General features: G+C 44.4%; 1 protein-coding gene across 2 annotated transcripts in view; it reads right to left on the reverse strand.

Moving 5' to 3' along the window:
- Nucleotides 1-10,718: 10,718 nt before the first annotated feature.
- Nucleotides 10,719-25,027, reverse strand: part of per3 (period circadian clock 3) — a 40,953-nt gene continuing 26,644 nt past the window's right edge. For both annotated transcript variants that reach the window (XM_063216153.1, XM_063216152.1), the window contains 7 exons: nucleotides 24,784-24,887; nucleotides 24,045-24,192; nucleotides 21,826-22,667; nucleotides 19,315-19,516; nucleotides 15,342-15,522; nucleotides 14,833-14,983; nucleotides 10,719-13,404 (listed from right to left, as the gene is read on the reverse strand). In XM_063216153.1, coding sequence (XP_063072223.1) covers nucleotides 13,270-13,404; nucleotides 14,833-14,983; nucleotides 15,342-15,522; nucleotides 19,315-19,516; nucleotides 21,826-22,667; nucleotides 24,045-24,192; nucleotides 24,784-24,887 — 1,763 coding nt within the window. In that variant the 3' untranslated portion in view covers nucleotides 10,719-13,269. The remainder of the gene's footprint in view (nucleotides 13,405-14,832; nucleotides 14,984-15,341; nucleotides 15,523-19,314; nucleotides 19,517-21,825; nucleotides 22,668-24,044; nucleotides 24,193-24,783; nucleotides 24,888-25,027) is intronic.

Genomic DNA, 25,027 nt, shown 5'->3' on the forward strand with positions numbered 1-25,027 from the left:
GTTCCTCAAGAGGGCCATTGCAACCTTTCCTTAAATCTGACCCGGATAAGATATCCCTGGACTGGAGAGGGTGATGTCAAAATCTTCTCACAAGCCATAGCCCTATTGTCCTATATGGAGACAGAAAAGCATTCCCAATCTTTTTAATTCCTTTGACAAGAATCGACAAATAACACTTTGTGTAAGCTCTGTATAGCTGAATTTTAGCTCTGTGATGATATGGAAATATGGACAACCTTGGTGCTGTCAGCCAGCAAATTGGTATATATCAGCTCAGAACACTGGAGCATCACTAACTCATTTCCAGTAGGCCTATAATGGCCATCTCTGAAATAATATGCAAAGGTACAATTTTCTGTGAGGACTCATCGGATATTCAATTGCCCAAATGTGTATTTCCAGAGAGAGCTGCACCGACCTAAATCCCAATTCCAGCTCAATTTGAAAACCCAATTCCATCGGCCAGATTGGCATACTTTTCTATGATGAGCATTATTTGCAGCTGCTCCTGGCAAGGATTCTCCAAATCTGCGTTGATTAGTGGGGAGTTTTCGGATTGGGAAATCATTTCATCACACCATGCTGATAGAGTATGCTACTGTATGTCTGGGTTATGCTATTTAATAAGTTAATGCCGTGTGGTTTTGAGAGAGTCTCTTATCACATCTAGCTCTCAGCTGCTTGGCAATATGCCACTATCCCCAACTGTCCTCACGGACACTCCATACTACTTTGCATAATCGTTCCGATCTGAAAGGCAGCATGGATTCTATCCCTCATCAAGGGTACCCGATCTTGGGCTCCAATCAGAGAGCAGGGAGGGGTGATAAGACTGTGGCCGTGTCTCAAATGCTGCACTTGTGCACTTCTGACACTGTTTTTCAGTGCCTAGGGCGCTCTCGCTGAAAATTTCAGTTGAGCCAGTGCACTGAAAGTGCCAGGATGATCCCCTAACAATGGCGGGAAAATGCAGTGCTTGAATGATGGACACTGCACGCACTAAACGGTGGCCATGTTGACAATGACAGGGAGGAAATGTGGCATTCAGTTCAGTAGAAGAGTTTGGTCAACAGTCTCCTAATTCTGTAGGTAATGTTGATGGGACACCAACCTTTACATGCCAACCAAAGTATTGTATGTGTGATTGTTGTCCTTTGGGGTGAAGGATATGAAAATACAAGCACCAGACGCTGTGCATTGTAAACAGTAGCCAACTCATATTTTGGCAAGCTAATGGCATGCTCAGCCGTCACTTCCAGCGAGGGCACAGTGCATAGTGCTCACATTTTTACTCGACACTATGCACTAAAGAACTCAGTGTGCTGTGTGCCCTATGCACTGACTGTCAGTGCACTGACAAAAGTGCGCCATTTGAGACACAGCCAATGACTGCAGTTTGTTTGAATAGATACAACTGGCTATGGGCTACGTATATTTCAAATGACTCATTCGTAACGCCCAATAAACAGCCATGGACAATTGCAAGCCACACCTACGAGAAATTGCATTGGTAGCCTCTGGACTATCTCACTTGTGAGCTCATCTGGTGTTAACCAGGTAATATTAGACCCACTTCCATGGACAATCTGGCAGTGCACACTAGGCTCCAGTGTTAGTTCAGGAGGTTGCTTCAGATGCATGGCTTATCCATCAGAGGTGTACACTGTGGAATCACTAACTGGAGAGCTACAGTAAAGGTATTTAACAATAAATGTGTATTTAGTGAGCTGCAATTTATTTGTTAGTTTGTTTGTTTTGTTTTGTTATTTCCTCGAGAATTTCATCCTCACTCCTTAGGCTGTTCCATACATCTTGCACACGCATTGCAGCTAATCAATATGTTCCACATTAGGCATCTAGTACACCCACAGAGAGGCCTCGGGACACAAATACTGCAGATTATATTGTCCAGTGGCCATTATCTCGATATGTTTCAAAGAATCGCCAGATTGCTTTCAAAGAAAACTCTGATTGCTTTCAACGAATCCCTCGATTGCTTTTGCACCACACATTCTGTTACCTCCTGTGGATTACTTTTGCCTCCTGTAGTGTTGAGGTGTGTCTTGGCTTGATATAATGCTGTGGGGAGAAGACCTCTACAGGGTTGAAGTATGCTGACTGTGCCCTGGCTGATAATTCTATACACTCTGTATTGATGTCTCACCATGCCAGCACCACTATAGCACATTGCTTTTCCCCACATAATATATGATTAAAGGAGTCGATGGGTCAGATGTGCCAGCATGCTCTCATTTTCTGCCCTGTGTTCTCTTCATTATAATTGGCATCTCAAATGCAGACATGTATGTCTTCATTACATTCATATCTATATGACGATGCCGTTGAGAAACTGACCACGCTCTTTTACACATTTTCTCATATTTGTTGCACATTCCTTCCATAAATGCTTCCAACACATTTAATCTGCAAACATAAATTGCTAAGGTATTTCACATTCACGGCGTGATGTAACATCTTGTAATCTCTGTGCCTGTGTCTCTTGATAGAGCTGTTATACTGGATTACCTTATAAATGTTGTGCACATAAATGAGTTGGTTTGGTGTGTGCATTGCAGGGAATGTAAAAGGCTGCTTACACACTATCAAAACACATTCTGTTCAGTCAAGTAGCCTACACAAAAGAATAGTTTGTATTGCCTGTGTGTGTGTGTGTGTGTGTGTGTGTGTGTGTGTGTGTGTGTGTGTGTGTGTGTGTGTGTGTGTGTGTGTGTGTGTGTGTGTGTGTGTGTGGATGTGTGGATGTGTGTGTGTGTGTGTGTGTGTGTGTGTGTGTGTGTGTGTGTGCGCGTGTGCCTGTGTGTTGCACAAAATTGTCCATGTGTTCATAAGTAGGCCTATATAAGATTACATATCTTACATAAACAAAATGCCCGATGGCATTGCTTGTTTGTGTCGGAATTTATTCTAAGCTATACAGAAACTAACATGTCTGAAGATTAAAATAAAGAATGGAAAGAAAACTGGCGCATGGTACTACTAGCCAGTGAGTCATCAGTGAGTACTGTGAGGTCCAGCAGATGCATGTGCTCATTGAAGACTCCATTCACTAGTGCGAATACGCTCTACAGAGAATCACAGGGTAGGCCTACTGTAATTCATAGGACATGACTCATTCTTTGGCAGATATTAGTAACTACCTGTATTTATTAGCATCCGTTTAAAGCCACAGTGTATTTTCAGGTGTCAATCATCCAACTTTCTTCTTCTTATCAAATGTGTTATTTTTCTACCTACCTGTTACCTGGATCTAATGTACGCAAATGCACAGCAGCACGAAGCCAATTGTTTTACCAAGACATTCGCCTTTTCACAGAAGCCATTCTGGTACAACATGGGTATGACAGCAAATGTATAAGTGGGGAAAAAGCTTATTATGAGTTAACGGAAGGAAATGTTCCTTACACATTCGACGCATAACCTTATCTCCCCTCCACAGATTGAGTGGAGCCATTGACAATCGGCTGACTCTGACTGCAGATCAATGACTGTGGCATGTCCCCCCCGTGGCTCCAACTCCAAGATAAAGACTACGAGAGATTAGGCCGACTGAGGGAGAGACAGACGTGTTTAAAGTGCCATAATAATGAAATGTTGATACTTAGCACGTCTACTTTGTGCACACGCCTGATGAATTGGTGAGGGCAATTTCATACATCCCTCCACGAGGAAAGGTAGGCCTCGCATTAAAATGACTGTGTCTGATAAAGAGTCTGTTTTTTGTTTATAGCCTAAAAGAAATATGGTAACCTGTCATTGCACAGCACGGCTATTCTGGAGAAATGTCATTTAATACCTGCCTTGATATAGACAGCTGTTGTCAAAATTAAATTATGTCTGGACAATCATAACAGATACTAGTGTTATGAAAACGACAAATTCGCTGGGCTGACCAAGTGGGGTCAATAATGAGCATAAAATTGCACTTGTTAGCAGTAGCAATCAACAGTGAAATTTCAGGTAAGCCATTGGGGGGCAATCAACAGTGAAAATTGAACTCGGAGCAAAAGGACTAATCCATGCACCTGTTAAAATAATCCCTTTTATTCATTCTCATGAACCTGCTGGTAACAGGAGAGTTTCCGATCCTGATCCATCACACTGAGTGAGCTAGGCAGGAGAGGAGGATGGCAAGGAGGGAGTCATGGACTCATTAGGCTTACAGCCTCATGACGTAGCCTACTCAGGAGAAGGCAGGTTTAGGCCAGAGTGTTCATGGTGTGAGAGAATGACTGGATCATTGGAGCCAGGCGCTGCTCCAATCATAGCAGAATAATGTAGGTACAGTAAGGCTGTGCAGGAAGCTGTCTGACCAAGCCTGAGGAAGTGGGGGAAGGTGCGAGTGTGAGGGAGTGTAGGGTAGGGGATGTAGAGAGGATTGTGGAGGTGTTAGCAGCCAGCCAGCTTCTCACAGTAATGACACCCCAGGCAGGCTTTGCCGCCTCGCTCAACTCGGCAGGGTGGCCGGTTGCCTTCTCCCTCCGGCCCCTTAATTGCTCTGCCATGGCTGATACTGTCAGAGGTCTCCCTTATTTCCCGTAAACCGCCACGGCCGCCAGGCCCGCTCCGCCACCTCATCCCCGTCTCCATCATCGCTCACGCCGGTTTCATCCGGACGATACACTACACTACACTACACAACACACACACACACCCACACACACAGTCAGTCCACCCACCCAGCCGACTCTAGGCTATCTTGCTCTCTGTCGCTGGGCCTTACTGATTACACACACTCGTCCTATCCTCCTCCTCCTCCCCACTGCTGCTGGAGTTTATATCGACTGAGCAGTTTCTGGATGCAGCCAGTGAAGTAAGTTATCAGACCTCCAGTCTCTAGCTCCTTCCAGTTACAGTACATGCTGGGTTACTTCCTTCCAGATACTGTATCTGGGTGAGTTACTCTGGTCACCTGTCATTCCATGGGTGGGTGGCTCTGTGTGCCCTTGAATGAGCTGTAGCTGTTGCATTAGTATAGCGTCTACCGCTACACTGAAACATATTTTCCTCCGCCAAGGAGGTTAATGTTTTCGGTCGCATTGGTTTGTCTGTTTATCTATCTGTTTGTCTGCCTGTCAGTCAGCAGGAAATCTCAGAACGTTATGAACGGACAGATTTAAACAAAAAAGCTTCTTCACCATTGTGGGATAGGGTGAATTTTGACATTTGAATTCTTACAGTTTTTTTCAATTTCTAAGAAGCACTTACCCATACTATGGATACTTTTTCTAAACTCTTAACACAGACTACCACCTACCAAACACAATTGACCAAACAGTTAATTTTCTTCTCAAAAGCACACACTGTTAAATATACACAACGTACTCATTTCAAAACAGAACACATCGTTTTCTGTACAAACTCACTTTACCAAAACACTAGAAACATGGCTCAAAATGAAATACATCTGTCAAACAATAACACTTGTTTTCATTTCACAAGGTACATTGAGTGTGTGAGGATGCGAGCAGTCACCCCCATGTGGGGGGTAAGGCAACCATGAAGATGGGAGGAAAAACGGAAACGAGGGTCAGAAATCCAAAATATAGGTGGTATTTTATTTTTTTCAGTGCAGTCTTAAATGTCCAAGTGTAGGCAAAAATCCAAAAGTCAAAATCCAACAAAAATAGCAAAAATAATATTCCAGTTCAAAAAAGTGCAAAAGATGTCCATATACAAAAAATGATGCTAAATAATGCTAACAAAAATGCTAAGAGCTTTTAGCCCCGGTATCGGCAACAAAGTCCAGCAAAAAGTGTAGCATAAAAACAGACTTACATTTTCAGACAGCCTCACAACAAGCCTCTGGTCCTTCCCCCTCTCTAACCCAAACAGAGAATGAGGGCCTCTTAAATAGGAAAACCCCTTTGCAGTAAATTACACGAATCAGAGTCTCCTGTAACCCCATTGGTTCTCCTCCCCAAACCACCAATCACATTTCCCCACACAATATTTACAATATTAAAATTGGCCAAAACAACATCAAAATACAAATAGATTAAACCCCCACCAATGACATGTCATAACATAATAACCAAAATTACAAATAAGCAACTAAATGTCGAAAATAACAAACAAAATGGATCGCGGACAATATGACTGATTTGATTGACAGTTAGACAGAGAGAAAAGGTGCGCTCTCCCAGCGGAAGCGCTTTCGCTGAGGAAGGATGGAGGCGGAGCTGGTGTGTGCAGTGGACTGGTGAGTGGAGGGATGGATGGTGAATGTTTGCGCTGAGTGAATGAGTGGACTGGCAGGGAAACTGTGGTGCGTTGGGTAGTGGAACATGCTAGCAGGCGCCTCGCTAGATGCTGTGGATGTTATGGAGGGACTGTTTTAACGGCAAAGAGTGAAATATGAAATGTGATGAATGAAATAGCCTCGTGGTTAATGGCGTCGCCCGCGACGACAAAAACGGTCCAAACTTTTCCCCCCAAAGTCACAACCTTCTCCCCAACCAAACCCGACACAACAAAGTTCATGTTCATGTTGCACAAGTCCCGAATCAGTATTGTGTGTGTGTGTGTGTGTGTGTGTGTGTGTGAATGAATGCGAGTGCTCCGTTTGCGCAACCGAGAGAGAGAGAGAGAGAGAGAGAGAGAGAGAGAGAGAGACACTTTATGCGCTTGCTGTTGCAAACGCTCTTCGTGCGCATTCACAAACGGAGCGGTGAAGAGGGGAAGAGAATTCACATCCTCACAGAGTCAATCAAATTAGCCTACGCAAGACTTCAAAACACTGGCTATTGTCAACATTACAGAAGCTACATAGACTTGTATGTTTCAGTTTTACAGGTAGCCTATTGAATGCATTCAAATCACGCAATTCACTGTTTGCACTAAATTTCTAAAGGCAACAGGACTCTGACCTCATGTGTTGTTGACATTCAAGATGATTCCAGTACGAAGCATTTTTTACTGTTGACTACAGGAGGTACAGTAGAAATACTGTTTGTAGTATGATAGAACAAACAAAGTTTTACAATGTTACTTACAGTAAACAAAATATCATGAAACAAATATATATAAAAGCACAATCAAGACGGTTGCCTAGGCCCACAAATGTCTTGGGAGGATAAGCCTAAAAGTCCACACAGAATTAGAATGTCACACAAAATACATAAAGCAATACAGTACACCTTACACTGACAATGCTGTCAATGGTATTCATGGCCACTCAGTATATATGCAGATGCGAATTTTGAAAATCCACAAAAGGAACGGGGGTGCTTCCCAAGGGTAAATAGACTAGAACCAGCCCTGAAATTATTGAATCTATAATACCTTTTCATGCATATCCAAATCATGACTTCATGGACAGCATTGACTTCAGACGTTTACTGTATTTACCGTAATTTATTCCAATTTCGCCAGATGTGTTGACAGAGTGATATATACAATTTCTAAACATGATTCGGTAATATGAACGTGAATTATGAAGATTTTGTTAGGTCTATAGACATTCTTCTTATAAACAAACAGTTCTTTCCAACGGTTAAAAAGCATTTTCATTCTGTGATTGTGAGACAACTTTTTACTGTAAAAACGGTTGTCAAAAACTGTCAATAGAACCGAACAACTAAAATTGGAGGGTTTTCTTCTACTTTTATCAATAATCTGTTTACTGTACTCTTGCTAATGCCATGCAAAGGCATTTTTACTGAAATAAGGATTTGGATGTTGTATTTCCAGTTTTGACACACTGTGTGAAAGCATTTGAAAATAAGCCATCAAAGATACATTGTTTTGTTGCTGGGGTTATCCTGTGTGTAAAGGAAACGTTAACATTTTAGAAATGCATTCATTGACTACTAATTGTGTGAAAAAGGCATGTAATGTGTCAACTGCATGGCCATGGAAAGCCCTTGCTGTGTTAACTGTGTTAAGAGTTTTGCAAATGTCACTGAGGATTGGACAAAAGCTTGTTAGCAATTGAAAAAAACTGTAACTCCACAAAAAGAAGGCAGAAAGACTTGCAAAAAATAGGCTGTAACATAGTCAAATGTTCTATCAAACAGCTTCCTTGGCGGAGCGCTGCACTCTCTGAGTGCAATTCTAGGTTTTTTTTTTCATTCATATTTCATGATGCACAAATAGAACGGCAATGGCGTCTGGTTTAAATATATTATTGTGAAAAGTAGCTTTTCCCCTTTAGTGAAATTTCACATTCACATCGACTACAGTCAGGTGATATTTTGAAATTGTTGAAAAGGCCTGGGTTAATAGTTATAATTCAGTATGCAATCACTGCATTATGTGACTTTCTCTAAACTGATCTTCAGAGCATACACAGATCACTGGTGACCAGAGGATGACAACAAGCACACCAATCGTACTAAAAAAAGCGCTCCTCTTCCAAACCAAAAACACCTCTACAAATAAATAATCTAACCATAAAAGGACAGGTCCAACTAACTTGACCCTTTCCCCAGCAGTTTGGATGAGGCAGTCCCCCAGTGTGACTACTCTACCCAGTGGATCAATGCACAAGATATGGCTTCAGCCTAGGCCAAAGAGGAGGTAATGAAAACAACAAAACAATACAACTATGACAAGATGTGGTCCTCTTGTTGGCAGACATGTTATAATTCATTCTTGGCTTGAAATTAAGCTGTCTTTGTAATTTTGTGACTGCAAACTTTACCAAGGGGCCCGAGCCATCTTACACTAGCCCTGACTTTATCCCCAAGGGTGTTAGTCTGTTACCTGGATATGTTAATGCTGAAAAATGGTAAGTCTAGAAAAGAAGAGTTATGTGGCTGGCTTTGGCTGTGGATCAATCGGTAAAGCACTGCAGTGTTACATCGAGGACCGTGGTTTGATTCCGACCTGAGGAAAAGTCTTCATTCTTTCCCGAATACCATTTATTTTTTTGTCTTTGCCTTTACAAGATGCACTCATACTTCAACTAAATGACACTGATGTGCGCCTTCATGCCAATTAGCTGACCTGTGTTCTCCCTCAAATCAGCTGTTTTCACTAGAATTGCACCTCATTCATTGGTCACGTTGGAATTCTTCCCACTTGCCATGAAACTTTCATTTGCCATATGAAAACATGAGAGTACAGCCGTATCTGAGAAAGCAGCCAATAAGAAACTAATGTGACAAATAAATCAAACATGCTTGTTTTTTTCCCCTTTCTTTTTTTTTCCTGTTACTTCAAATGACTTCTTGTTGAAAAGGAGAAATAAGCAGATGGCGTGTACTTTGTCTGTTCATCTTTCCCTTTTGATGTCATCTACGTATGTGCTTTGTAGGCTCCCTTTCATGTAAAACTGATGAAGCGACATTATGCGCCTCTCAATTTAGAGAAGGTACTGAGAATCAAAGTGGAAGAGATTTACTCTTTGCAATAGCGAGTTTTGCATGAAATATGTAGTCCAGAAAAAAAGAATAGAATAGCACACTTGAAATTCATCCTGTCTGTATCCCTCAGATTATCCACTGTAAACACACACAACTTTTAGGAAATGAACGCTTTCACAGCATCCAAAGATATTAAAAAAAATGAACTAAGTGTGTCAAACAAGTGCACGCCTCAGTATTCAGTCTGTTTCCAGTCCCACCATTTTAGCCATTTACTCTCAGCGAATGTAAGCACATTATTACTGATTCAGTGGTTTGAATAGGCCTTGTTCCCTCCAACAGAGGAGATAACAGAACGGTCCCAAATACATACTGGCATCTTCAGTATTTGCACCGCTGAATTTGTTGGAGCTCTGCTCAGTGTTTGCTGTGGCTGTGTACCAGGGAAAACTGTTTACCCATTAGGGATGAATGAAGAGCTTGTCTTATCATGTTTTCTATGAATTAACCTAACCACTTAGTATTTTTAAGTCTCTGTAGCCTATATAACCTGCATGTTATATAATATTAGATCTACATCCTGTTATCACTTGAATGTGTTTATACTTATTTGTTCATCTGATTATTTATTTTGAATTATCCAGGTTGGATGCTGACGGGGTTTCACCTTGGGGGAGCACCTCACCTCACACGTCACACTATTTAAGACCGGAAAGCGCGCCACGCGCTTCCTACTGGAGACATTGATAATGGACTAGATCCGAAACGTTTGTAGCTCCAGATATTTTCCGTTGACTTCTTTTGTTAATTTGTCGGACACAATACACTTTTTGAACCTGCAAGCCTTGTGTGCGCCTCATCTTTTTGACTGTCCTAGTATCACTATTTTTGGTGAGCAGTCGCACCAAGCAACAAGCGATCGTAAGTTCAAGGCGCAGACGCCAATTTTCTTTGTTTCCTTACCAGGGTATACATGCAGGATACATAACATTTGGGGACATTTTGGGGTCACAAGTAGTATAACTTCACCCATTTGAGTCTACACCAAAATCCAAATTGATATGTGTCAATTTCCCAGTGGAAGCTCTTTGAGAGTGAACACTTTTGGTAGCCTGGTGAACCAGCGCCACCCGCTGGACGGCAAAATGTTTTGTCTAGACATCCACATTTAGTCTGGTTTATCAGGCTACACTTTTGGCAATATAGTGCATGTCAAAAACGGTAGTAAGTTAGTAAGTTATATTTTGCACGAATACAGACACTGTGCATTCAGAAATCAAGAATAAAAATATGAGCATTTTTTGATTGATCTTACATTTGTTTTGGATCATCATCACACAGTTGGACCTGAGAGCTTTAGCACCATGACAAAGGAAACATTCACAAGAACTCTGATGTCAAGTAGTTGTGGTCTTTATTTAGACATTTTACGGTGGCACAAAATCCTCCCTGAATTCAAGACAAAAAATGTCCTCGTTTTAAATACACTTTGTCAATGAAGGGCTGTAAAATACACTTCACGGCAATATTCTGAATCAGCTTTACGCTACAAACTGTACAAAAAAATCTAGTTGGTTCTGATTTCTGGTCATGATTACAAAATGGTTCCACAGCAGCATTTCACCTGACTATGGAGTTGGTTGTTGTGCATTTCAGTATACACTGGCCCCCTTTCAACGGTCTCCACAGAGACCATCTCTATTGTGACAACATCTTACCCGACACACTCACAAAAACAACTCTACTTTTGAATCTTCATCTGATACAATAAGTCAGTGACATCCATAGAGAAAACAGAAACGAGTGACAAGAACAAACTGAGGAGCGCCACGGAACATGCCAAGCTTTTTTTTGGCATTGACATTTTAAATGACATTTCAATAACTTAAAAAAAGAGAACTATTCTGAAGGTTTAGTTCTATGGTGACAGGATGCCTGCAGCTCTCTCGTGTGTGTGTGTGTGTGTGTGTGTGTGTGTGTGTGTGTGTGTGTGTGTGCACGCGCGCTGTGATGCTTCCTGCTGACAGTGCAAGATCGTGCAGAAATATAATTGCTCCCAGGAAAGGCTGCCTGAACTCTCTCTAACTCCCTCTAGGACCCACGGGGGTTAGGCGAGGCGGACGGCTCATAAGGCCCACGACAAAGCCAACTCCAAAAGCACTGCTGGACAAATAGATGACCAGAACAAAAAACAAAACAACACACAGAAGCGCCCACAATACAACTCTTGCAGCCGAGAGGCCAGCCGTGGCTGATAGTTGCCTGGATCTAACATCACCTTTACAAGCCACAATAAGGAGGCGCACACGTCTTTCCCATGGTCTTGTTTGTCACATCAAAATAAAGAAAGGGAGAGAGAAAGATAGAGAGATAGCACAAAGATACCACTTTGTCATCAGTCCAATACCACAGTTACATAATTGTGCGTCCGCATAAAAAGGAGAAAAGAGGGGTGGGGGGTATTCTGCTTCCAGACTGAGGTTCTGTACATGTCGCATCTATCCCATCTCTCCCACTACAGCATCCTCAGGGCGGATTAAGTTCAGCTCATGATTCTTCAGGTCCATATGCCTTTTCAGGCATAACACGGAAACAAAAAAAACTTCCGCATAACATCTTCCATGGAGATCATGAGGAGTAAACTAGCCAGGATAGAGAGGGAGAGTACATTTTTTCAGGAGCAAACGCACCAGAAATGGGAAACAATCTTTTTTTTATGTTTTTGTTGTTGCTGTCGTTTTGTTTTGTCCTTTTTGAAGTTAGTGAGCTGCTGAATTTGAGCACCTTAAAACAGGATGCCAGTCACAGGCTGCTTTCGGATACCAGTCACAGGCGGCCTTTGTGTGGGAGAGAGAAACCTGCTGGTTGAAGAGAGGCCCGTTGTCCAGTTGCATTCAAAGTGCTCACTCTACCGATCCAATGGATGGACGCTGCTCATTTTCCTTCTCCAAGTCCGGTGCAGACAAAAGTCAAGCCGCATGGGTCCGACCTGCATGCAGGCCGTCTGTCTACCACTCTGGGCCTCAGGTCGCAGGTCACTGCAACTGTCCATTCAGGGTGCGGAGGACATCCTCAGCTGGTGAGAAACTGGCATCCATCCATCCATCCATCCATCCATCCGCCCCTCTATCTCCCGCCCCCCCGCAGGGGAGTTCTGCAGACCTCATGCTGGAGCCCAAACACAGTGGGCTACCAAAGCCGTCGGCAAACACAAAAACATCTGATGGTTCAACAAACTACAAAAATAAAAACTGCCACAAGTACAGGCATACAAATATAAATACGCATATGTTTATATATATAATATATATATGTATTGTGTATATATATATTTATGTCTATGCATTCTTGACCCCAATGCCGGGCTGGTTGGGTAGTTGGTCGGTTCACAGTTTCCGGGTCTGGTTGATTGGTGTGAGCAGAAGAGTGAATAAAGGGGGTTGAGAGACGTGCGTGAGGCCAGTCGTCTCTCCAGAACTCTGCCGTCTTCTCTACGGTTCTGTGCTTTTTGTCTTGATGGTTCGCTTTGAGGCGCCACGTTATGGGGGCGGCCATGGCTGGCTGCACTGGACCCCCCCGTGTTGACCAACCCATACACACACACACACACACACACACACACACACACTCACACAGGGTCCGGGGTCCAGGGGCCGTCCAGCATACACAAGCGTGGAGATGAAGTCTGCGTGGTTCCCAGTTCAAGGAGGCCCACTTGGTGAACAATGGCCCCTGACCAGACAGAAATAAAACCCCGGCCCTCCCTGATCCCCTCCCAGCCTCCCTCCTTATCCAGACTCAAGTTTAGCTGAAAGAGGGGGTGGGCTGTTTGTTCGGGTACTTGAGGTGTGGTTGGATGGTGCGGTTGGGTTTTGTGGTACATAAGGTGGTGGTGGTGGTGGTGGCTGCGGTGGGTAGGGTAGAGTATGGGGTGGTTGGTGCCTCAGGTGTTGGCGCCGGGTTCGGGGTCCTGCTCTGGCGCAAGGTCCTCCTGAGGCATGGAGCTGTCGGGGGTGGGGGGGCTCGGCGCTGGGGAGCTGCCACCATCAGCCTCCATAGCACTGCACGTCACACAACCCTGGGGAGGCAGAGACAACACACACACACACACACACACACACACACACACACACACACACACACACACACACACACACACACACACACACACACACACACACACACACACAAAAGGCACAAACATACAGACAAGGGCCATTAGTGCCTAATGTAGCATTAACTGTTCAGGCTGTCTACACTAAATGGGTCTTTTCTTTCACTGCTTAGTGGCGGTGGAAAGCAAAGACTGATTAGTGACTGAAGCGAAAAGGATTTTTTTTGGCGTTTTGTTTTAAATACCTCCTTGCACTCTTGTCTACTTCTCTGATCTCTTTTGTGTGAGCATTTAAATTCCCTGTGAAGCTGCTTTTAGATAAAAATCCCGCCAAATGGCTAGCGTTCCGACTGCTGCTGCTCTTTATACAACCAAACGAACCAGCCGTTTAGTAGCTCTGGATGACTTTAACAGAGGTGTAATACATTATCAAAGTTGCCAGAGTTCTCCACAACATATTTTTTTTAGCAATTTTTTTCTGTCACACCAACTGAAAGCCCCATGCTGCGAATAAGATGGGTGGCAATAATGAGACAAGAGAGGGAGCAGCTGGAAGACTTGTTAGTGCGGTCGACGAAACATGTCAAGGCGGCCCGGTGCAACACAGTCTTTCAATTTCATCACAAGAGTCTGGATACTGTCTAGGCATTATGCGGTGCCTGTTGAGTGGAGTTGAGTTTGCTTTCCATCGCCACTGTTGAGTGGACTGTTTCGCACGTTGCCATGGGTTTGCCTTTGACGCAGCGTCGTCATTGGTCCCAGATGTGGCTCCTAAGGTCATTTCTTGAACATCCCCCGTCTCTCCCCCCCCCCACTCATTTCCTGTCCCTCTCTTCACTGCAATATCCCAATAGAGCTTGAAAGTGGCGTCACTTCCCCCGATTTCATGGGACCTCAACAGCGTTTTTAGCCGAAAATCGTAGCATGTAATCCAATGGCGGTATTAAAATGATATTTCGATCCCCTTCGAGTTGTGCCACGAGCTCCATATATGTTGTTTCTGATATTTTTGCTTAATTTTTCGTACAAACCCCCAAACTTTTTAGAAAGCTGTGTTTCTTCACATTTTTCATGCCGACGGCCTCGGAACAAAACATTGATACTTCTGCATGAATAATCTTTATCTAGCCTCTTAAACAGCATATTTGTAGCCCAGCGCATATCATGACTGAGATCAGAAGATATTTACTCTCTACCATGTTGTTAGATGGTTAGCTTAGGTCTCGTGAAACGCGGAACTAAGGGGCGGGACTTTCGAGCTCTATAATCGAATGCATCTGGGTGTTGATCTGAAGGACAACTTGTGTTTGATATAACTGTAGATAACTGCATGTAGCTGGGTGTAAAACTCCCATTGGATGACTTGTGTCTGATATGGATAATGGAGTGTACCTGGGTGTTGATCTCCTGTGGGATGCGTTGCTGCTGGATCCAGGGGTGCACCTCGGCCAGCTCCTCGCGCTGCGCGGGGGTGAACCAGGGCTGCAGGGGCTGCATCAGCAGCAGCTTGTCGCGGTCCTCCTTCAGCACCTGCGTCTGGTCCCTGCGCACAGGGGAGCACACGTGGGAGAGAGCAGTCAGGAGCGTGACCGCACAAACACCACACAAGAGCGGCCAGCACAACAAGACAGGAGCAGCGCTGTGTCTTACCCACCAACCAGGGGAGAGCCACTGGACCTCCAGTGAGCGGAGAAAAAAAGACCGCTCCTCCCTTCTCCTCTCCTCCTCCTACGACCAGAGGGAGGTCCTCTCCTCACAAGACCTGGCTTGTCTCCGAAAACGCGTGGGTGTGTGTGTGTTCGTGTTTGCAAAATTTATATACATGGCTTCAGAAGTCGAAACCCTATATTTATTTCAAGGGCAGGGCGGGGTGGCATGATCTGCTTTTTGGTGGCGGTTACCTTGGGTGGACCTGGTAGGTCATCATGACTGGCTCGGGGGTGCGTTGGATCATGGTCCAGAGAGAGTCCTCCACGGCGTGCTCGAACGCGGGCCTCTCCGGCACCTCCTGGTTCTTGCGCGCCTTACGCGACGTGTCCGACGAGTCGTTGCTGGCAAAGTACTTGCTGCTGTTGCTGCTGCCTGTTTTTAACAGAGCCACACACATAAACATTCACCACACAGTTCTTCCCCTATCTCTCTGGAGAACAATCACATTGCCACTTCACTGAAGCTCGCTTAACAAGAATTAAATAATGAAAAAAGGAGAACTCTCATTCTGACATAGTTTAGCTTTTCAAAAAATATTACCCATGGGCTATTTTTTAAGCGACATTTTGGGTTACATGACACTGATGGAGTTTTTTTTTAATTATCTGAGGGCTATTTGTGTTTCAAGGGTTTTTCTCCAGCGCAGCTGATGAGTTTGAGAAGAAAGCCCCAGGAAAGACAAAGCAGAAGAGAACAGCTTTGGAATAGTAATGAGACTCTTCAGTGACCTGAACCACCGCACAGGTGTTCATATCCAACTATTCCAACACGATTGCCAAAACTACCGCATCCAGAGACAATGACTGATAGTGATTATATCCGCAGTATTGCTCCTTTCAGATTAATCCATACTCCCTGAAGAGCTTTAATCTAAATGTTATTATATTTTATTGTTCTCTCAATTTTATGCAAGATATGCAAGTAATGATGAATGATCATGCTTCAGTGAAATGCATATTTCATGGATAACAAAAGAACAACTAGAATACTAAAATGTTCAACGGTGCAGCTTGCAAACAGAGATTGTGATGTTTTGTGGATGGGGGAACAACTAACGCATATGGCTGTGCCAGTTTTGTCCCACATACAGCTCCTTTAAAGGCACACTATGTGATTTAAGAGACCCTGGTCTGCACCTGGTGTCCATGAGTTCAGGTTGCACAACAGATTTTTCAAGTGTGTTTTTCAGTCCACAAAGTGTCAAACGTTGCGAGATTTTATACAACATGTTCGATCCGGTCAAACTATTTCTATGTCTGATTGGACGAGATGCATTCCACGCATCGCTAGGCGAGAGGATATCAATGGATGTCCTCCCTTGAAACTCTGCACTGCTTGGCATCACTCCGTTATGGATAAATTGTAACCCAGGTCCCTTATTTTGAACTTGTCAAATTTCTTTTCCATAGGCTACTACGGAGAACGCATGAGAGGCTACAAACAAGCAATTGATAGTTAGGGGCCAAGCAGCGAAGCTGGCGAAGGCCCCTTTAGAGTTAGTAGGTTTTCTGCTTATTATTATTATTATCTAGGCACCTTTCTTCTCCTTAGCAAGTCTATGGCAGCCCATAGAACCGTAGGTAGGAAAATGCTGTAAATTGGCACACACATTAGGGACAGTCTCAGCATTACCCACAGCGATTTATAGGTCCCCAATCCCAACGCTCTAGCGCCATCAGCAGGTCAAAGTTGCAGGTACATTTCTGCTTGTAACTTTTGAACCGCTGGGCCAATTTTCATAAACTTGGTATCCTTGGAATCCTTGGGCCAAGACGAATCCAACGCACCCTATGACGTCATTTTCCGCCTGGATAGTTTTCCCGCCATTTTGAAATTTGTAAAATTCAATAAAAATGCTATTTTTCCCGCAATTTTTGACCAATTCGCCCAAAACTTGGAATATAGTATCTCTGGACTGAGCTACACATGGGGTGTCGAGGAATATTGGATATCGTTTATCGTTTTGCCGTGACAGCCAATCAAAATTGTCGTAAAAGTGGTGAAACAGGAAGTGAGGTCATATCTCAGCAACCGTTTGTTGAATTAGGTTGAAATTTTGTACACACATAGGAGTCCATCCCATGACCTACCACAAAAAAAATCAGAACCCCAGCTCAAACTCTGTAGCGCCACCAGCAGGTCAAAATTTTAGCTACATTTTTGCCTGTAGCTTTTAAACCATATGCACGATGTAAAATATATTATTATCACTAGAATCCTTGGGCCAAGCCGAATTCAACGCACTATATGATGTTATGTCAACGCAGAAGGGAAATTCCGCCATTTTGAATTTTGTAAAATTCACTGTAAGTCTATGGTAGCCCATAGAACCATACATAGAAAAATGCTGTAAATTGGCACACATATTTGAGGCAGCATCAACATTACCCACAGCGAGTTATAGGTCCCCAGCCACAATACTCTAGCGCCACCAGCAGGTGAAAGTCGTAGGTACATTTCTGCTTGTAACTTTTGAACCGCTGGATCAATTTTCATAAACCTGGTATCCCTGGAATCCTTGGTTCACGACGAATCCAACGCACCATATGACGTCATTTTCTGCCTGGATAGTTTTCCCGCCATTTTGAATTTTGTAAAATTCAATAAAAATGCTATTTTTCCCGCAATTTTTGAACATTTCGCCCGAAATTCGGTATATTGTATCTCTGTACTGAGGTTTGTATGGGGTCTCAAGGAATATTAGATATCTTAAATCGTTTAGCCGTGACAGCCAATCAAAATTGTCGTAAAAGTGGCAAAACAGGAAGTGAGGTCATATCTCAGCAACCGTTTGTCGAATTAGGCTAGGATTTTTTACACACATAGTAGTCCATCCCATGACCTACCACAAAGAAAATTATACCCCCAGCTCAAACTCTGTAGCGCCACCAACAGGTCAAATTGTTAGCTACATTTTTGCCTGTAGCTTTTACACCGTATGCCTAATTTTAATAAATAATACTATCACTAGAATCCTTGGGCCAAGCCGAATCCAACACACTATATGAATTCATGTCAACCGGAAGAAAAAAGTCTGACATTTTGAATTTTGTGAAATTCAATAAAAATGCTACTTGTCCCACAATTTTGGTCAGAATGCCCTACAAAAGGGTACACTTCATCTTGGCACTGATTTTCTTTGGGGTATTCAAAGAATTTTTGATACCTCTTATCGTTTGAGGGTGACAGCCAATCAAAATTGTGGTAAAAGTGGTGAAACAGGAAGTGAGGTCATACCTCAGCAATCGTTTGTCAAATTCTGTTAGGATTTTTTGCACACATACTAGTCCATCCCATGACCTCCCACAAAAAAATCCAGACCCCAAGCTCAAACTCTCTAGCGCCACCAACAGGTAACAGGAAATGAGCTCATATCTCGGCAGCTCTTCAACGGATTCAAACTAAACTTGGTTCATGTGATCACACTCCCCTCAGAGGAATGCACACCAACATTGCCAACATTTTGGGCCAAAGGGGGCGCTGCAGCTCCTTTTGTTGCCGTGGCGACTTTGGCAACTTTACTGCTTGGCCCCGCATTGCTGCTTGCAGCTATATTTGTAAATGTACTTATTGGTGGAGAGAAAATTAAAGGTGCCGGTATGCTTGCTGCGAGCTGTAAATTACGCGCGTCACCGCGAGCAACCGGCATCACATGCTTGCTTCAAAAGCAGTTGACCAAGACGCAAAATACTGGCGGACAAACTCAATGAGACGCTCTTAAAAGTTGCTGCCATTGTCGTTTTCATATCAAGCACACGTGTGGAACTGCGCAGTCTATCTTACGATCGCCCCCAGCGAGTTTGAAGATAGCCTATTGCACCTGACGCACGCATTTGGCTGCCGTGTCCAACGCGCGCGAAATTGACATTAAATACGCATGTTAACGCGTTCATGAACGAATCGTGCACGCGCTCGCGCATCTTGCAGCAAGCATACCGGCACCTTAAAGCACTTCCTCGCATTCACACCCACACCAAATGCCTGCCCGAGAAAGTGCCGCCAAAGTTTGTAAAAAGCAGCAAAGTTGTACAGTATCCACATGCATCATTACAGTAGGTCTAGCTGCAGTCTCCACAAAAATGCGCAAATCATACAGTACAGTAGGATGTCAAGCGCGCCTGGTGAGTCCTTCACCACTCTGTGTAGTGGTGGCAGGTACTGTACCTGTATGACTGGTGGAGGTTCCGGAACCGGAGCCAGAACCAGAACCTGATCCAGAACCCAGGGACCCCCCAGACTCCCCAGAGCCGCTACCCGAGGCGTTGGAGCCGGTGCCTGAGCGAGCGTCCTCATGCATCAGCAGATCCAGCAGCTCGCTGGAGGTGGACAGGGCATCCTGGTTCCCAGACTCACTGGGGGCATCCTCCTGTGGAAACCATGACACAGCACGTTGAGTTATATATTTTTAATGTGCGGTGCAAGTGTTACAGTGACAAATGTCATTGTGACGGTGGCACAATGATCTAAGACGCCATACCATTACACTGGCGTCCCGGGTTCGATTCTGTTCTGAGGTCCTTTGCCTACAGTATATGCCACTTACTGTGTGACGCCAAACCGCTTGTTCCTGCATTCTATTACTTTGGAAAAACATGCTTGTCTCCCAAAGTGAAACAAGAACTGATGACAAGTTTACTTTTGAGGCTATAATAAATGCTTTGGATGGAAGACATCCATCATGCTCTCAAACATTCAAATTGGAAGCAGTGTGGAGGGGAGGCGGAAAGAGCAGGGCAGAAATGTTTGAGACAAACAAACACTCCCCTCTAGAGTGTGGCTTTTGAAATATCCATCGCTGCACATTTCAAAAAACATCTATTCGTAATGTTTGCCTCCAGCTATATTGTGGAGTCGAACACGAGCGCAATATGGGCAACTAAATACTCTAGACACACCGTGTATTGGCAGGGAATGAAGGCTGTATTTTTCTTGCAGGGCTTGCACGGGGAGGTTGAGCCATTTCTTTTTCAGCACTGTTGATGGCTCTTTTTTCAAAGCACAGTAGTTGGCAACACTATTTCTCACAGTTGAAACAACAGTCATGACCATAAAAAATACATGGCGCTTTCTACTGCCCACATTTCATTATCTGGTCACACAGTTGGGTTTGAAGAATTCCTTGCATTGTGAGGACCATGTATTTAGTGCATACAAGGACTGACTGCAGGACCCAGCTTTTCCCATTTACCACCCAACCGCTAACTTCTGGGGCAGCCAAGTCTTGGTTCTGGTTGGTGCAAGATGCACACTCCTCCCGTTGGCATCTCCAACCAAGTTCAATTACAGACTAAATAGCTGAAACAAAACTTCCTACCTCAATATGAAAGGCTATTGTGTGAACTAAAATGAACTCGGCATTGTGAAGGAGGTTTGTCTCCACTTTGACAAACCCAGGAAGGAAGGAATCCAGCGTGAAAGAGCGTTTTGTCACCCCAACACCGCCACCACCTGCCCTGTGCTAAGGAGAGGAGCCGACATTAATATGCACAGCAGCCTCTCTCAAACACCTCACAAATTATTCATGCCTTCTCTTCTCCCTCTGCCGCTACATCTGGGGGAATAAAGGAAATACATTGGCAACAATTGGTATCAATGATAATCACTATGAGCCATCACGTTTCCACGGCGTGTATGGAATAGAGGTGAACATTTAAGGCTTCAGATAGAAAAAAAAACCTCTGGAAACCATTTGATTGAATGATGTTTCAGAAACACCTGATTCTATTGAGCATGCTATACAATACATCGGACAGGCACATCATTTAAATAGTGAAGCGAACTTTGCTCTGGCACACAGGCAGAAGAAATGATGACAGGTTGAAATCTGAAGATTCTCATTCATCCTCGTCATCCAAAGACTTAGGTTATAAAAAACAGGGCCGAATGACTTCAGAAGGGAGCGATCTCAAGATCTGTACACAACTATTAGAGTTCAGTCTTCCATCAACCAGACACTGGTGGGGAAAGAAATGTCACTCAAACTCCAAGAAGTTGCTTACAACTAAAATCGTTGGATTCTCTTTTGCTTTCTGAAGCTGGGATGTTACGCCTCCAGGAAGACCATGCACAGATACCAGCCTTGTGTATTTCACCACATCATCATTCTAATATACATGTTGTTTTCAGTACTACAGAACTGCTACTGCTACATACTGGATGCACTACTGTGCTACTACCTGGATCACGGAATGAAGTTTAGATGAGGTGAAACAAAAACCATGTACCTCTTTGGTGTATTGCTTGTGAGTAGACTTGTGTGTCTTACTTACATCAATGTAAATGGGGGGTGTGTGTAGGGGTGGGCGATATGACGATATTAAATCGTGAATCGCGATATTGAGTAAAAGATCGTCTCGAATCTGCCAAAGTGGAGAAATCGTATAGATCGTCTTGCTGTGAGGATGTTTATTATCAGTATCAGAGTGACGTTTTCTCACTTGTGTTGTTGTCTTCACTTTATTCTTTACATTATTGTATTCCAATTGTACACTTTATGAGAGTATCATCAGTGTGTTAACATTTTATTGACTGAAAATTACAAATTGCAAGTATATGAAAGTTGTTTTTTGTTGTTTTTATTTTTTGGATGGAAGATCGTGATAAAAAATCGAAATCGTGACTTCATGTTAAAAAATCGAGGTTTAGAGAGGTGAAAAGAAACGACGTGCCACCCACCCCTTTGGTGTGCTGCTCGTGGAGGCTCTCGGGGCGTCCGGTGCTGCTCTGGAGCTCTGGCGGTTTGGGCAGCTCCTCTTGCAGCAGGTTGAGCTGGAGCGGAGAGCTGGAGCGCGAGCTGGAGAAAAGGGCGGGAGGCTGCGCCCCGTCCACATCCAGGTCCTCCTCCCCCAGCCAGGGCTGTGGAGAGCCGAGTGGCGCGGTGGGCAGGAGGGTGCTGGGGATGACTGGCTGCTGCTGGAGCTGCGGATGCAGCTGGCCAAAGGCGGGCGGCGAGAACGGGGTGGCAGCGAAGGGCGACATGTTGAAGGCCGCTGGCACGGGCTGCGTCTGCTGGAACATGGGGTACTTGGGAGGGTACGTGGGGAAGTTGGGCAGGATGACTGCCATGACGGGAGTCATATAAGGGTTGAGGCCCGCAGCCTGGGGGAGCTGCTGGAACGCCGCCTGGTCGGGCTGGAGCATCATGGGTACTCCCGCAGGTACGCCAGGCGGTGCCATGCCCGGTGCCATGCCCGGTGCCATGCCCGGGGCCATGGCCGTGGGCACGCCACCCTGCTTGGTGGGGTCCATCTGGTTGACCATGGTGAAGTAGGGCCCCGGGGGCTGCATGGGCATGACCAGTGGGGGCATGCCGTAGCCCAAGTTGGAGGCCTGAGGCTGGGAGGACTCGGAGGAGGGCCAGGAGGAGTGCGGGGGGTTGGGGGGCCGTCGTGCCGGCCGGGACATGCTGGGCGTGGAGCCGTAGCTGTCCGACGAGTCCTGGGGCTTGGGCCGCTTGTGCTTGGGCTTGCCCGACTTGGACTTCCAGCCTGCACTATGTGGCTGAACGGCGTGTTCGCCTGAAGGGAAAAGACAAAACACAACATGCACATCAAAGAGGAGACAGTTCAATTTAGGTAACACACCTCTACTTTATAATCAAGCATGTGCATTGGATATAACCAAGATTATATCTCAAAAGTGCAAAATAAAAAATCCTGCACACTGTCCATTCCACATGAATCTACTGTATTTAAGTATCGCGGTCGGTATGACCGAAATTCGTAGTAAATAGGTGCACGTGCAATAGACATTATGCAGAGCATTTCTTCCACTCTTTAAGAGGGAAGATAGTGACGCCTCCCCGTCCCCAGGCAGCTATTTCTGGAGTACGGTATAAAAGGATTATGTGCACCCTCGGATGGCAGCTCGTGTTAATTTTAGCGTTTAACAAGTCAGTGAAAAATAAACGCCCGTGGTGAAACCAAATACTTGATCATGAGCCCATATCTGACCTCCCTGCATCGGTCACAAGGAAAAGTTGGATTGAAGACTTTGAGTTAATTAGCACCGTCACTCCAAACCTCACATGAGATCATGTGCCCGATTGCATGCTCAAATACGCTATGCAGCAAATATTCAGTATCTAAATGATGAGCAGTACAAGGTCATCTTTATTGGGATTATCCATGAAACTTGAGCTTCAAATCTATAAAAAGTCAAATTTGCCTTCCTACAATGCAGACTCACACACACACACACACACACACACACACACACACACACACACACACACACACACACACACACACACACACACACACACACACACACACACACACACACACACACACACACACACACACACACTTCATAAGAGAGACTCAATTCAATTTCTTGTACAAACATTCATAAGGCAAACCTGGTAACGGGGCTGCGTTTGCTAGTGCTTTTATTTGACAAATTATTGAGCGTATGACTACTGCAACTACTTTGAGTTCTCCATCTAATCTTCTCCGTGCCATCCTCTAAACTATAGTATACTTCCTCTATAAGAACTACTGCAACTACTACTATTCATAGTAAAAATGATTATTATTAGTTGTAGTAGTAGTACATGTACTGTCAAACCACGCTCAATACTACTACAATCTTCTCCATTTCTTAATGTTCTCCATCCCGTCATCCTCTGAGCATACATGGTGTGCCTTTGTAGAGTGAGTGTGGCAGGCTGCTGATTACTGACCCTGAGGAGACGACTACTCCTAACTGACTCGCTTTAGAGCTTTATGTATTTCTGATCAACTTTGTGAGCTCACACAAGGAGCTGTAGGGCCTCTGCAGGATGTCCATATACTTCTTCTGCTATAGCTATACTTTACTAACCACTACTACGACGACATACTAGTACAACTACATCCAGAAGCATGCCCCAGTTTTCTGCACTCTTGCCGTACCTTTGTGGTGCGAGTGTGCCATGCTGCCTGTGTCTTGCTGCAGGTAGGAGCTGTAGGGGCTCTGCAGGATGCGATGGCGGAAGCGGTCCACATACTCCTGCTCCTCCTTCTGCGTGTGGGCCGACAACACCTCCTTGGTCAGACCCACCTGGATGGATCAGATTAAAAAACAGATTATATTCATTTGTATCCAGAGGTAGATTATATTCAGATTTCATTCATTTGTATCCAGAGGTAGAGAGGTAGCGCAGATGTGTGCTAGACACCTTCATTCCCTTCAGGATCAAATCAAGAACCTCAACTCAGTTGGACTTTATTTAACTGGTCCTGTTACATGAACTAAGTACTATTTAACAGACTACGTAACAACAAGTAATGTACTTGCACTGCACCTTGCTCTTCTTAGTAGTGCATATACATGTAGTAAAAAAAGAGGTCGTAGCCCCTTAAAGGACCACTTCAGCCATTTTCAATATGCTGTTGCATTGCTCACGCTACCCTTGACTTGTCAGTACCCGGTGATGCTGAATTTTTCGGCTCAGCCCTTTCCAAGATCGGAGCCATTCTAATGGGGGCAGCTTTTGTTAACATTTTAAAAATTCCACTATGAAAGTGCAAAGTGCCTTTAGTAATACATCACGACTTGGTCATTGCCATTCTGGTAACAATTAATTTATAACAGATGCCGTGTATTACTGGGTTACAATAAAATGTTATCCCTGACTGTCTATTACTGTACCTTCCGGAACTCCTCGGCGGCCGAGCTGGGGGCTTGGCGTGCGGGGGTGGTGGCCTGGTCGGTGGGCTCGCTGCCCATTGGGGCGTCTTCCAAAGCAGTCACCTCTGCAGACACAAAAAGACAGCTATTACAAACATGGAACCAAAGGTCGCACACAATTTTTGCTCAAACTCAAAATAAAAAAGTAGATCATATCAATCGATCAAATAATGAGAATATTTGTCTCTTCCTTGTCTTTTGGATC

This window comes from Engraulis encrasicolus, chromosome 14 (assembly GCF_034702125.1).
Source record: "Engraulis encrasicolus isolate BLACKSEA-1 chromosome 14, IST_EnEncr_1.0, whole genome shotgun sequence".
NCBI lineage: Eukaryota > Metazoa > Chordata > Actinopteri > Clupeiformes > Engraulidae > Engraulis > Engraulis encrasicolus.